The sequence below is a fragment of the Rattus norvegicus genome, chromosome 8 (assembly GCF_036323735.1).
Source record: "Rattus norvegicus strain BN/NHsdMcwi chromosome 8, GRCr8, whole genome shotgun sequence".
In the NCBI taxonomy this organism is placed as follows: domain Eukaryota; kingdom Metazoa; phylum Chordata; class Mammalia; order Rodentia; family Muridae; genus Rattus; species Rattus norvegicus.
The window spans coordinates 89,424,340-89,436,670 of record NC_086026.1 but is presented as its reverse complement, the minus strand read 5'-3'; the positions used below and the strand labels follow the sequence as shown (position 1 = coordinate 89,436,670).

Here is a 12,331-nt window from a genome sequence, read left to right as displayed (position 1 = left end):
TTTAAAACTCCCATTCTGGCATCCGTATCAAGAATAGGCTATCAAGAGCAAAAGCAGGAAGTAAGGAGGTCAGTTAAGAGGATACCGGAATCGTTATACTAAACAGTGACTAGAAATAAGTGGTTTCCATGGAAATGCTAAAGTTGGTTTGGCTGGAATAGGTTCCCAGTATCAGATTTGTTAATGACTTGGGTGTTCCTTCTGTGATGGCAGTTGGCAATTTGAAAAGATACTTACCAAAAGATAGGAAGTTCAGGCCCTCTAAGGATCTTTCCTGGACTGAAATGGGCTTCTGACTGAGTATGATAAAGAGTATGTGGTTGTTTGGATGTGAGACCAATTAAGAGAGAAAAACCTCTGTTTCCTTTTCTAAGCAATGTACAAAGACTAATTGGAGGAAGAATACACATTTATCTAGGGAGCCGACAGAAAGTCCTTTACTGGTTCTTCCAGGAAGTGAATGGATGTTAAGCTTTTGTGTATTCCACAATAAGCAACTGAGCTAAGTAACCATGGTAACTTAAAGTGTGGTAAAGTGCAGTTGGAGTTCAAGTGCACATGTTTCAATTGTAAATCTATATGGTGAATGGTATATAGCCCTTGTAATCGTTGTTCTATAACTCACGCTGGAGCAAGGCTTTGGAAGGCCCTATTGGATGAGAGATTAGATTATTTTTACAGTAAAGGAAAATGTTAGTGGTGTGACTTTAGGTGTGATGTAGCAGGTTACTGGTTTATCAGACAACAGTCTCTGCCCTCAGTATCATCATTGCTGTCCTTGCAACATTTTGGACCAGTGGTTCTTAGCCTATGGGTCCTGACCCCCAGTGGTTCTTAGCCTATGGGTCCTGACCCCCAGTGGTTCTTAGCCTATGGGTCCTGACCCCCAGTGGTTCTTAGCCTATGGGTCCTGACCCCCAGTGGTTCTTAGCCTATGGGTCCTGACCCCCTTGCACATCAAATGACAAAGAAGGGGTTGAAGATCAGATATACTGCAGGCCATATATTTACATTATGGTTAATAACACTATCAAAATTATAATTATGAAGGAGCAACAAAATACTTTTATGGTTGGGAGGGTCAGTAAAACACGAGATACTGTATTAAAAGGTCGCAGCGTTAGGAAGGTTAAGAACAACTGTTTTAGATCATCTCTTCCTGTTTCTAAAATATAAATTATCTGTGTTTCAGGGTCAATCTGGGTTAAAAGGAGAAAAAGGTGATAGGGTATGTATTTCTTAAAAGTTGACTTCATTTTCTTTCAAGTTTAAGTTATAGAAATAATATTTTAATGATTTTTTTTAAATTTAATTAACCAGGGAGACATTGCTTCCCAGAACATGATGCGAGCTGTTGCAAGACAAGTGTGTGAACAACTGATCAGTGGTAATTGACTGTTCACCATTTGAACGACTGTTAAAGCAATGGCGGGGAAGACACAGGACTTGAGTCACAGAGTTGATTGGAAATGTTTCAAACTAACACAGTTCATGCTTGAAGACGGGGCGCAGGCTAGTCTTGAACTCCGGGGTTACCCTCCAAAGTTTCATCAGTGCTTCTCACAGCATGGTCGTGAGGATCGCAGCCCGGTCCTGAGGAACATGGTCCATAAATTATCTTAGTTTGTTTGTAAGAAAAGAGAGGTCCATGATCATGGTCTAAAGCCACTGTGCTTGGAAACAAAGTCTCTCAAGTAAAAAATTTTTCAATGTACACTTAACAGAAGTTCCCGGTTGTACTAATAAAACCTGGGCATTGTTGCATTAGGTACCTAGAAAAATGGCACACTGCCTGCCATGATTTCAAAGGCGTTCTCTTTTGAGTGACATTATCCGACACACTGAAAGGCAATGTGTTTCGAAGAGGTACTTCACTTTGATAACTCTTATTTGTAATAAAGCTTATGGCTTGAGGTCAGCTTTAGTATGACTGTCGATCAAGGGTCACTTTGAACTGGGTGGCTGATGTGTCTTATTTTTAATGTCTCTATTAATTAGAACATGAGGGCTAGGAGCTAAGAGGAAACAGATCCCCTATATGCCCTCTCCCTTCCTGGCTTTCTTTCTAACAAGTCTTGCTATTCATAGGCCAGATGAGCAGATTCAACCAGATGCTGAATCAGATTCCAAACGATTACCACTCAAATCGAAACCAGCCTGGCCCACCAGGACCTCCAGGGCCCCCTGGCAGTGCTGGAGCCAGAGGAGAACCAGGGCCGGGGGGACGACCAGGATTCCCTGGCACGCCTGGGATGCAAGGACCTCAGGGCGAACGAGGTCAGCCTTTCTGACTTTATGCAGTGATAAAAGAAGGGCTTGTGTGTGGGAGGACTGGGGCAGGTTGAAAGCATTTGTCAGTCAGAATTTGACACGGCACTTGGGTGTTGTGTGGACAGTCTAGAAGAGCTGTCTGGCAGCCACTTTTCCTGTTCAGGAACAAGAAGTGCACAGACGTCTATAATCCCAGTAGTGGGGGTGTGAGAAAATGGATGCTGTTTCAGCAGATCTCAGAAGAGATACTTCTAGCCATTGATTTTTCTTGTGGCTCTGGTGGGAAGTAGTGTCTTGGCAAAAGGAATCCAGCACCAATCTTACTAAGTGCTGTGGCTGTGGCAAGAGCTGAGCGGCAACCGAGGGCATTAGGTCCAAATTCTTTCTATTCCTTTATTCAGGACCTGGCACTGGCTCTTGGATATTTGTTTCACTTTAATTTCATGGTAGATAAATGAAATTGAAAGGGGGAAAAAAAAGAAAAAATGGGATTTTTTTCTACTTCCAGATGTTTCAGGATGCTTGCTTTAAGAGTTATATAACCCTACTACCTAATGGTATGACCGCTGTGCCTACACAGCTCCTAAAGTCTACCTGAAGGCCCTTCTCTGAGATCTCTGGTTTTAATTACTATTTGACAATATATTAGGCATATTTGTATCCTTCAAATAATTTCCCTCTGACTTCCAGCCAGATTTGTTTCTTGGCCATGAATCTGGAATTACACAAATGTCTAGAAAGAATTTGGCTTAAGGAGTGAACTTCTGGGAAAAATTAGATTCTGTATTCACTAAGGAAATGAGTTACTTGAATTATTATTTAAGATGTAAAAACATGTTTCCAGATAAAAATTTTCCCATGCTTTTATTTTCCTTTCCTTTTTAATTATATTTATGTGTTTAATTTTTGGCTTCTCGTAGGTTTGCCTGGAGAGAAAGGTGAAAGGGGTATTGGGTCGCAAGGACCCCGAGGACCTCCAGGGCCCCCAGGTAGGTTTGTTAAGACATCAGACTGGAAAAGCATGTAAAAAGGCAACTTCATGGTATCAGTTTTGCACCAACATAGTAGGTCTTTTAGCAAAAAGTTCAGTTTGGATGTAGCCTTTGTTAAAGTGCCTCTCTACCAGGTGTTTGCTCAGGGCTGTAATATAAGAAGAGGTGACCTTGGTGACATAAAGAAGGATTACATTTTTTTGGGGGCGGGGAGGATTCTCTTTGTGGCATTTTGTTTCCCTTGTTTTGCTTTGCTCTCTAAATGCTATTGTGTTTTTCTTTCCAGTGTTCTTCAATATGGGGTTATTAGAGTGAGAAAAATTTAAAGACTTGACGCAGATTTTCATTTACAGTATTTCTCCAAGTTGCAAGGAAACAATAGCTGTCTGAGTTGTTTTATGCATTGTTTGACTCGGTTCAAAGTGATTCTTCTCTTTTTTATATAAAGAGATAAAAATCCTTTTATCTATCTATCTATCTATCTATCTATCTATCTATCTATCTATCTATCTATCTATCTATGTGTCTATCTATCCATCCATCCATCCATCCATCCATCCATCCATCCATCCATCTGCCTGCCCACCCACCTAACTATGTATCTATGTATGTATCTATGTATCTATCCATCCATCTGCCTGCCCACCCACCGATCTATCTATGTATCTATATATCTATGTATCTATCTATGTATCTATGTATCTATCTATGTATCTATGTATCTATGTATCTATGTATCTATGTATCTATGTATCTATCTATCTATCTATCATCTATCTCCCTATCATCTATCTATCTATCTATCTATCTATCTATCTATCTATCTATCTATCTATCTATGTATCCATCTATCTATCTATCTATCTATCTATCTATCTATCTATCTATCTATCTATCTATCTATCTATCTATCCATCCATCTGCCCGCCCACCCAGCCATCTATCTATGTATCTATGTATCTATCTATCCATCAGCCCGCCCACCCACCCATCTATCTATGTATCTATGTATCTATCTATCTATCCATCAGCCCGCCCACCCACCCATCTATCTATGTATCTATATATCTATGTATCTATGTATCTATCTATGTATCTATCTATGTATCTATGTATCTATGTATCTATGTATCTATGTATCTATCTATCTATCTATCATCCATCTCCCTATCAATCATCTGTCTGTCTGTCTATCTATCTATCTATCTATCTATCTATCTATCATCCATCTCCCTATCAATCATCTATCTATCTATCTATCTATCTATCTATCTATCTATCTATCCATCCATCCATCTGCCCACCCACCCAGCCATCTATCTATGTATCTATCTATGTATCTATGTATCTATCTACCTATCAATCATCTATTATCTGTCTGTCTGTCTATCTGTCTATCTATCTATCTACCTATCACTCATCTGTCTGTCTATCTATCTATCTATCTATCTATCTATCTATCTATCTATCTATCTATATCTCTATCATCTGTGTGTTCGTGTGTGTGTGTGTGTGTGTGTGTGTGGTACATGTGTCCATGGAGTGCATGTGGAGGTCAGAGGACAACTTGTGGGAGTTGGTTCTCTTTTTCTACCATGTGGGTCCTGGGAATTTAGCTCTGATTCTCAGCCTTGGAAGCAAACAAGCACCTTTACTTACCAAGCCACCTTGCTGGTCACATTTTTCTTCTTTTTCTGAAGTTTCTGTATCTTTGCACTCAAGGACAGTCCTGTGGTTAAATCTTTACATTTATGTCAATCATATGAAGTGCCACTTTATCCAGAAAAAAATGTTACTTTCCACATATACCAGAGACCAGAAACTTACCTGGCTGCCTGATCCAGGCATCCTTGTCCCCGTGTGAGTAGGAGCAAACGAGAGAATTTACAGATAATTTTAGCTTGGCTTAATTCCTGCTAAATCAGTTTTCTTTAAGTGAAATTGGAACAGTAGTGAATTGCTGCCATTGATTTAACCACGAGACAGTTCTTTGGTCCACATTGGGAATTTCCTAAGGAATTATTTTCTTCTTATGCACTGGTGAATAGTAGTCTAGTCTCAAGGTAGGGGAGATGTCTGTTGGGCATTGGAGTCTGCCTCAGGTGTTTTTGACAAAAGGGGAAATATTTATTATTATTATTATTATTATTATTATTATTATTATTATTATTATTACTTCACACTAGGTCCACAAGGTGAATCCAGAACAGGTCCACCAGGGTCTACAGGTTCAAGAGGCCCTCCTGGTCCCCCTGGTCGTCCAGGAAACTCAGGTATCCGAGGACCCCCAGGTCCTCCTGGATATTGTGATTCATCCCAGTGTGCCAGCATTCCATACAACGGGCAAGGCTATCCAGGTATGTTGATGCCATTGTAAGGACCCCGGTTCCCCAGAAACAAAGAGCCCTAGGATTGAAGGAATGTGGAGCCAGGGATCTCGTGGAGATGCTAACATTTTCAGTTCTATATATTGAGTATGCAACAGTATCTGTCTTCTCAAGCACAAAACACTTTCCACCATTAGGATTTGAGTCACCATTTTCCCCTCCTCTACTTCTGGATTTACCAAACCACACCACTAACCTCTCTACAGCTCTCTTAGGAGTTAAACGAATGCTACCCATTCATGAGGTTTTCTTGTTTTTTTTTCTTTCCTTTCTTTTTTATTTATTTATTTTTTACCCAAAGGAACAGAGAGACCAAAAAAAAATGAAATAGTGTTATAGAATGCTGAAAAATATACATGAAAATTATTTCTGCAGTCCCATTTACATGTGAGAGCAAACAAAGTGCAGACCTGTGGAATAACTCACTGCCTTGCACCATGGATAGAACTGATGCCCATCGAATCCAGAGCCTAATATTTTTGGGGGGTTGTTAATGAAATTCTAGTGCTGCTCTGTTGGAGACTGCAGAAGCATCTTGTGCCTCACCTTGGGGGGATGTAAGGTTTGGGGAGGGGGGGTGAAGGTCTGGATAGAAAGACTCTCAAGTTGTGATCGCTGGTTACTTTTTCATTAGAGCGCCCTCATGCATCTTGCAAGTTTAAAAAATGATACTGCTGTTTGATATGGTTTGCTATTAGCAAGTAGTGCATGAGTAGTTGGATATATTAATATCTATATATCTATATATTTATGTGCATAACTATATGTGATCAAAAGTAATAATGAATCCAAATGCACACTTTCCTGTAATCCATTCATAAGATTATAATTTAATTCTTTGTAAAGCAAATTTAAATTATCCCTGCCTTAGGGCATATATGAACTGAAAATATATGGATATATAAATATACGTACTTTAACATTTACATAGATGGATGTGTATATGTATATATTTTTGCGTAGTAATTCAACTTTTAAAAACTATCATCTTTGACCTGTTTCAGGTTCCGGCTAACAAACTTTCTAAGTCTCCAGTGCTGCTTACAGTTTGAATACATGAGAATCCTGTTTCTGAGATGTTTGCGCACGTGCTTATTAGAAAATGAGTCTGTATGGAAATCTCACGGCAGATATGGTTAACGAACTGGGTCGGCATCACACAGGAGGGTGGAGACTCCATACTAACTTGAATGACGCAACGGGCAGTGGTGTCCGCCTGATGCTTTTCAGCAGTAATGTAGAAAACCATCTTTTAAAAAGTCCGAATGCAGCTGGGAGGAGCCCTGGCTGTGAAGGAGGTGCCCTAATAAGCTACTAACCAGCAGAGACACGCCATGTTAAGACAGACGATTAACCGGGTTGAAGAGAAAGACCCCGTGTAAATAATCAACTAATTGTGGCTTGTACATGATCTGTATGTGATCCCGTGTACTAAAATTTCGTTAACCACTCAACAACCCGCTTCTGCGCTAAAGCCTGCTGGCCGTTTGCTCTCTGCAGTAATAACGAACAGATCTGATCCTTTCTTGCTTGTTAGCAGTGTGTCTGAGTTCAGGGCATGTGACTTCTCAGCATTCTGGGTGTGTACTTTTATTTGGGTTTCTTACCTGCAATCTTTCAAACCAAAGTTTAAAAATCACCGTTCCTTCCGGTTTGGCTGTAGTCACAGGTGTTCCTCACCCACTCACTGGCTGTAACTCTGCTGGAGACATAGCCATAGGGGACACGGTGGACTGTAGAAAACCTGGTGACAGCTCCTTTCACCCCGAGATCAATCTCTAGGCCCAAATACTCTTCATGTCCTCAGCTCTCGAAGTCATTTGCTAACCCTGATGAGTTTGAAGTCATGAACAGTTATCTGGGGATTTGCCAAAAAAAGCCTACCTAGGTACTGTGTTTACAATTCTTTGGCCCAATTTCTGATCCTTCCCAGGTTTTGTGCAATGATTGTGTTTACTGCTGGATATTTGCGACACCCCCACCCCCACCCCCACCCTACCCCCACCGCTGGCGCTCCTTATTCGATCACCAAATTCACCCTGCACATGTGCACATGGAAATAATCGGATCGCTGTAATGCAATACATCTATTTGTGGTTGTGAGATTAAGACTGGAGTATCGTCACCTCCAGTGATGACTTAACTTTTGCTGTGCGTGTGTACCTTCCAAGTCATGCTATAACTGTAATGTTGAATCGGACAGAGCCTTATGTGCCCGAGGGCGGGGCCTACCTGCCTGACCGCGAGCCCTTCATCGTACCTGTGGAGCCTGAGAGGACGGCAGAATACGAGGATGACTACGGGGCAGATGAGCCTGAGCAGCAGCACCCTGACCACAGGCGTTGGCGGCGAGCCCTACGCCCAGGCCCTGGGCAATGAACCTGAGACCACGGGTTCACCGAGGTGGGAGGTGTTGGGATTCTCATTCACAGGTCAGACAGAGCAGCAGTGACGTTTTCTCAGCGTCGCTTCATCCACAAGTGCTCCTATCTGACTGTAGAGAATCTTGTTTCTGGAGGCAGCCTAGCTCGCAACAGTCTGTAGACATCTTTGCCTTTGCAGTACAAATGGTCACAACACAAGCTTTTCACAGAAGCTGCATGGAGAGAACACACCCAGGGTGCGCTGGGGCAGCCGAGCTTCTTGGTTGCCCTGCAAGCCCTGGAAACCAGAGCAGCTGTCTCTTCAGAAAGGGCCTTTATCTTAGAACTAATCTGCAGTTCAATTGCACCCCATTTCCAGTCATTCCGCTCCTAAAATCAAAAAGAAGGGGGAACAGCAGCTCACTGTAGCCGGTCACCTATCTTTTCTTCCTCCTCTTATGCTTTAGGGCATAGTCTTTTTAACAACCACAGACCTTAAGCCTCGTAGCCGAAGTTATTGTATCAACTGGATACTGTTCCATATTGCTTTCGACGTCTTTGTTGACACACTAACATTTATGCCAAATTGCAGATTATTCTGCCGAGATGGAATTGCATGTTTGTGTTGTATATTTAGAATGAACTTTTTTTTTTTTTTGCAGAACATGTTTCTTAGTTATCAAAGCAGTTGGAAATGTTTGCAAGACTATGAACATAGAGTCGCTGCTTTTATATTTTAACTGCAGATTGTGAATTTCACTGCCTTATATTATTTATTTCTGAAACAAAAGAGGCATTTTTCAATAAAACTACTGAAAATTTGACCTGGCGTATTCTTTTTCTTCGGGGCCTTTTGGACTTCGTGAGTGGTTGTTACAACAAACAATTTCATATCCTTGGATACAATTACAAATCTCATTAAAACTATTAAATTATGCTAAAAACTTTAGATTTTAATGCTATGGTGAAGTCATTGAAGAGAGTGGTGTGAGCCTTAAAAAAAAAAAATCCAGATTCCAAAGGTTTTATTAGGAATGTAGAGGATGTGTGGGCTGGTGGAAAAATAATGAGGTATCCTAGGAGACCCCAAACAACCAAGTAATCTACAGCCTACACAATTTCGTATGCATTTAATTACTTTCCTATACTTTTCCCAATAGCAAATTTAATTGTAGAGAGGAAAATTCCTTAATGGAAAATATTAATTTAGGGAAACCCTTCTTTTCCACTTACAAATGCAGCGAAACATCCTAAATATCATGGAAATGTCTGTTTGAAAAAAATCAACGGAAGAGGAAGGGGCAGTGGAACAAAGTTTGTCGTGGGGCAAAACGTGAATCAAATTCTCCTTGGAGTTTGGGATTGAAAGGCATAGGTGACCTATTAATGGTGATTAGTTAAAGACTTTCAAGTAGATTGCTAACTCTAGCATTTTTCTTTCACTCTCTACATTCCTTGAACATTTAAATCCAGAGGAGAACACTGAGGTTATACTAGGACACACCCTCTGCCCCCTTCACTACACCGTAAGCAGAACTCACCTTTGCGTATCAGAAGAGGACATATGCTCCATCTTTCTTTGTAGGCAGATACTTCCCAGCCCCTCCCTCTAATCCCTGAATGCTCACTCCCTGGGCAGGGGATTTCGAATCCCAAAAATTCTCCAATATAGCTTTGGATTCATTTGTGGTTTGGATGTTCCTTGAAAAGCCCTTGTATTAGGAATCTGAAGATGGGTCCCTGTGTCATGGACTCAGTGGAGTCACAACCACATGAATTTGAAGCACAAAGTAATGTCTGACTAGATGTGGTTTGGCTCCTGGTGTTTGTAATTCATTGGTTCACCGAGACCTCCTACTTTGCCCTGGGGGAAAGGACCGAGGGCCAGGCCATTTCTGAACAGAGATATAGTAAGGATTTAGAATACATGTATTTTTTTTTAATTGAAAATAAATTTTCATACAACTCTAACATATGTGGTTTTAATTTTCATAATATATGTCATTACTAATTATGTTTAGTAAATTATTTCTTATAATTTTCTATTAACTGTGCATATACTCGGTAAAGCTTTTGAGGGAAGAGATGAGGTAGTCTGGATGTGAACACTGACAGAATCACAGAAGAGTCAGATATGTAAGTGCTGGTGTATTTATTTACACTTTCTTAGAAGACAATACAGTACAACTCAAAGGATAGTCCCAGTATTCTTTCAATATGAGAACAGTGTAGTCTAGTTCATATTTGAAGGTGAGGCCCCGATTTCAGGAAGACAGCCTGGGTGACTGTGGCTGCAGGGTGTCACTTCTGATGAGGTCTACAGCAGGAAAACAGCACTTATACAAGCCTCAGTTCCTGAATATCTCACATAGAATATTTTGTATAATAGAATTAACAATCTATAAATGTAATGGAAGGCTGTACATATATTTTCTTACATATGTGGGCATGCAAGCATGCATATGATCTATAAAGAATCATGCTATATACTTGCGTGTTATTTTCTATACAAATAAAGTCAGTGTAATTTCTATAAACACTTTCTAGTCACTGGACTGGATTAGGAACTTATGATATTTTTTAAATATTAGTCTTTGTTTTCATCATAATTTCTTCATCAATGAAAAGGTCAATCAATGGTCATACAGTTATAGACGTACTTCATAAAAACCAGCCACTTTTGCAAAGAATTATTATGGCTACTGCTATTTTCAAGGACAAAGCAATATTGGCTTCAAGGTTACTTAGGATTTAATGTGGATCTCTGCCCAAGCAAATACTCATCACCTTTGCCTTCTGAGATCAGCGTGCTCAAGGCTATTGGGAACATAATTACTGGACTTTCCTTTTTGCTGTTTTTTTTTCTTTCTTTCTTTCTTTTTTCCGGAGCTGGGGACCGAACCCAGGGCCTTGCGCTTGCTAGGCAAGCGCTCTACCACTGAGCTAAATCCCCAACCCCTGTTTTTGTTTTTTTAAAGAAGGATCTGTACTCCCTATCTCCAACCCTAATTAGTAGCTCAGTTCCATGCCAATGTTCAAGAGTAGCTGTCTATCACTAATCAGATGCCTTTTTAAAAAAACTTTTATTATAGCTTTATTTTGTTTTTACTACTTTCTTTTCCATTTTCCCCAATAATGTATTTATTTATTCACTTTGCATCCTGAGTGCAGTTCCCCCTCATGTTCTTCCCTCACAGGGACCCCCCCTCTCCTCCCCCTCTCCTTCTCTGAGAAGGGAGAGTCCCCCTTGGGTACTATCCCACCCATGGCTTTTCACACCACTGCAGTATATCCTCTCCCACTGAGGCCATACAAGACAGCTCAGTTAGGGGGACAGAGTCAGGATAAGCACCCACTCCAGTTGTTGAGGGACCTGCAACAGGGAGAGAGGGCTAGAAGAGTGAACAGAAACGGGGACGGGGGATCTTTAGGATGCTGGGTTGGGGAATCTCTAGGGAGTTTATGAGGGTGACTCTAGCTGAGTCTTGTAACAGTTGGGGGGATATGAAGCTAAAAGTGACTAACTCCTGCAGCCAGGCAGGACTGCCAGTGCAGGGAAAAGGACACAAATACATCCACAAAACCTTTGACCCCAAATGTGTCCTGCCTACAAGAAGTGCAGGGACAAAGATAGAATGGAGACTGGGAGAATGGCCAATCAATGACTGGCCCAACTCGAGACCCATCTCATGGGCAAGAACCAATTCCCGACACTGCTAATGATAGTTATGCTTGCAGACAGGAACCTAGTATAACTGTCCTCTGAGAGGCTGCTCCCAGCAGCCAATGGAAACAGATACAAACATTAGATGAAGCTCAGGAAGTCTTGTCAAAGAGTTGGGGGCAGGAAAGGATTGAGAAACTCAGAGAGGAAAGGGACCCTATAAGAAGACCAACAGAATCAACTAATCTGGACCCTTGGAAGTTCCCAGAGACTAAACCACTAACCAAAGAGAATACAAAGGCTGGACCTCAGCTACCCCTGCACATATGTAGTGGTCACCATTTTTGAAAACAGAAATACACAAAGTTGGATAGGTAGGGAGAGGATCTGAGATCTGATGGGAATTGAAGAAATATTATGATCGAAATACATTGTGTGACATTATCAAAAATTAAAAAAGCATAAAAGTTTCCCAGGCACTTGCAATTTAACACGTGTATTAGGATTAGGATTAGTTGCAGCAGAAAGATACAAAGTAAGTGGTTTTAAGGAGAAATTTCTTGAAGCCCAGACACCCAATCTCAGGTATTTGGGAGGCTGATGTAGAATGACTACAAGTTCAAGACCAGTTCAGGAAACTCAGTGAGTTCCCGT

General features: G+C 40.9%; 1 protein-coding gene across 4 annotated transcripts in view; it reads left to right on the top strand.

The window, feature by feature from the left end:
- The window catches only part of Col12a1 (collagen type XII alpha 1 chain), a 118,053-nt gene extending 109,216 nt beyond the window's left edge, over positions 1-8,837 (top strand). For 2 of the 4 annotated variants that reach the window (XM_039082533.2, XM_039082534.2), the window contains 6 exons: positions 1,193-1,228; positions 1,321-1,387; positions 2,089-2,277; positions 3,192-3,260; positions 5,450-5,620; positions 7,854-8,837. In XM_039082533.2, coding sequence (XP_038938461.1) covers positions 1,193-1,228; positions 1,321-1,387; positions 2,089-2,277; positions 3,192-3,260; positions 5,450-5,620; positions 7,854-8,029 — 708 coding nt within the window. In that variant the 3' untranslated portion in view covers positions 8,030-8,837. Of the gene's footprint in view, positions 1-1,192; positions 1,229-1,320; positions 1,388-2,088; positions 2,278-3,191; positions 3,261-5,449; positions 5,621-6,654 lie in introns of all 4 variants that reach the window. The other 2 variants (XM_063264976.1, NM_013142.1) reach the window with 1 other exon arrangement.
- Positions 8,838-12,331: the final 3,494 nt, after the last annotated feature.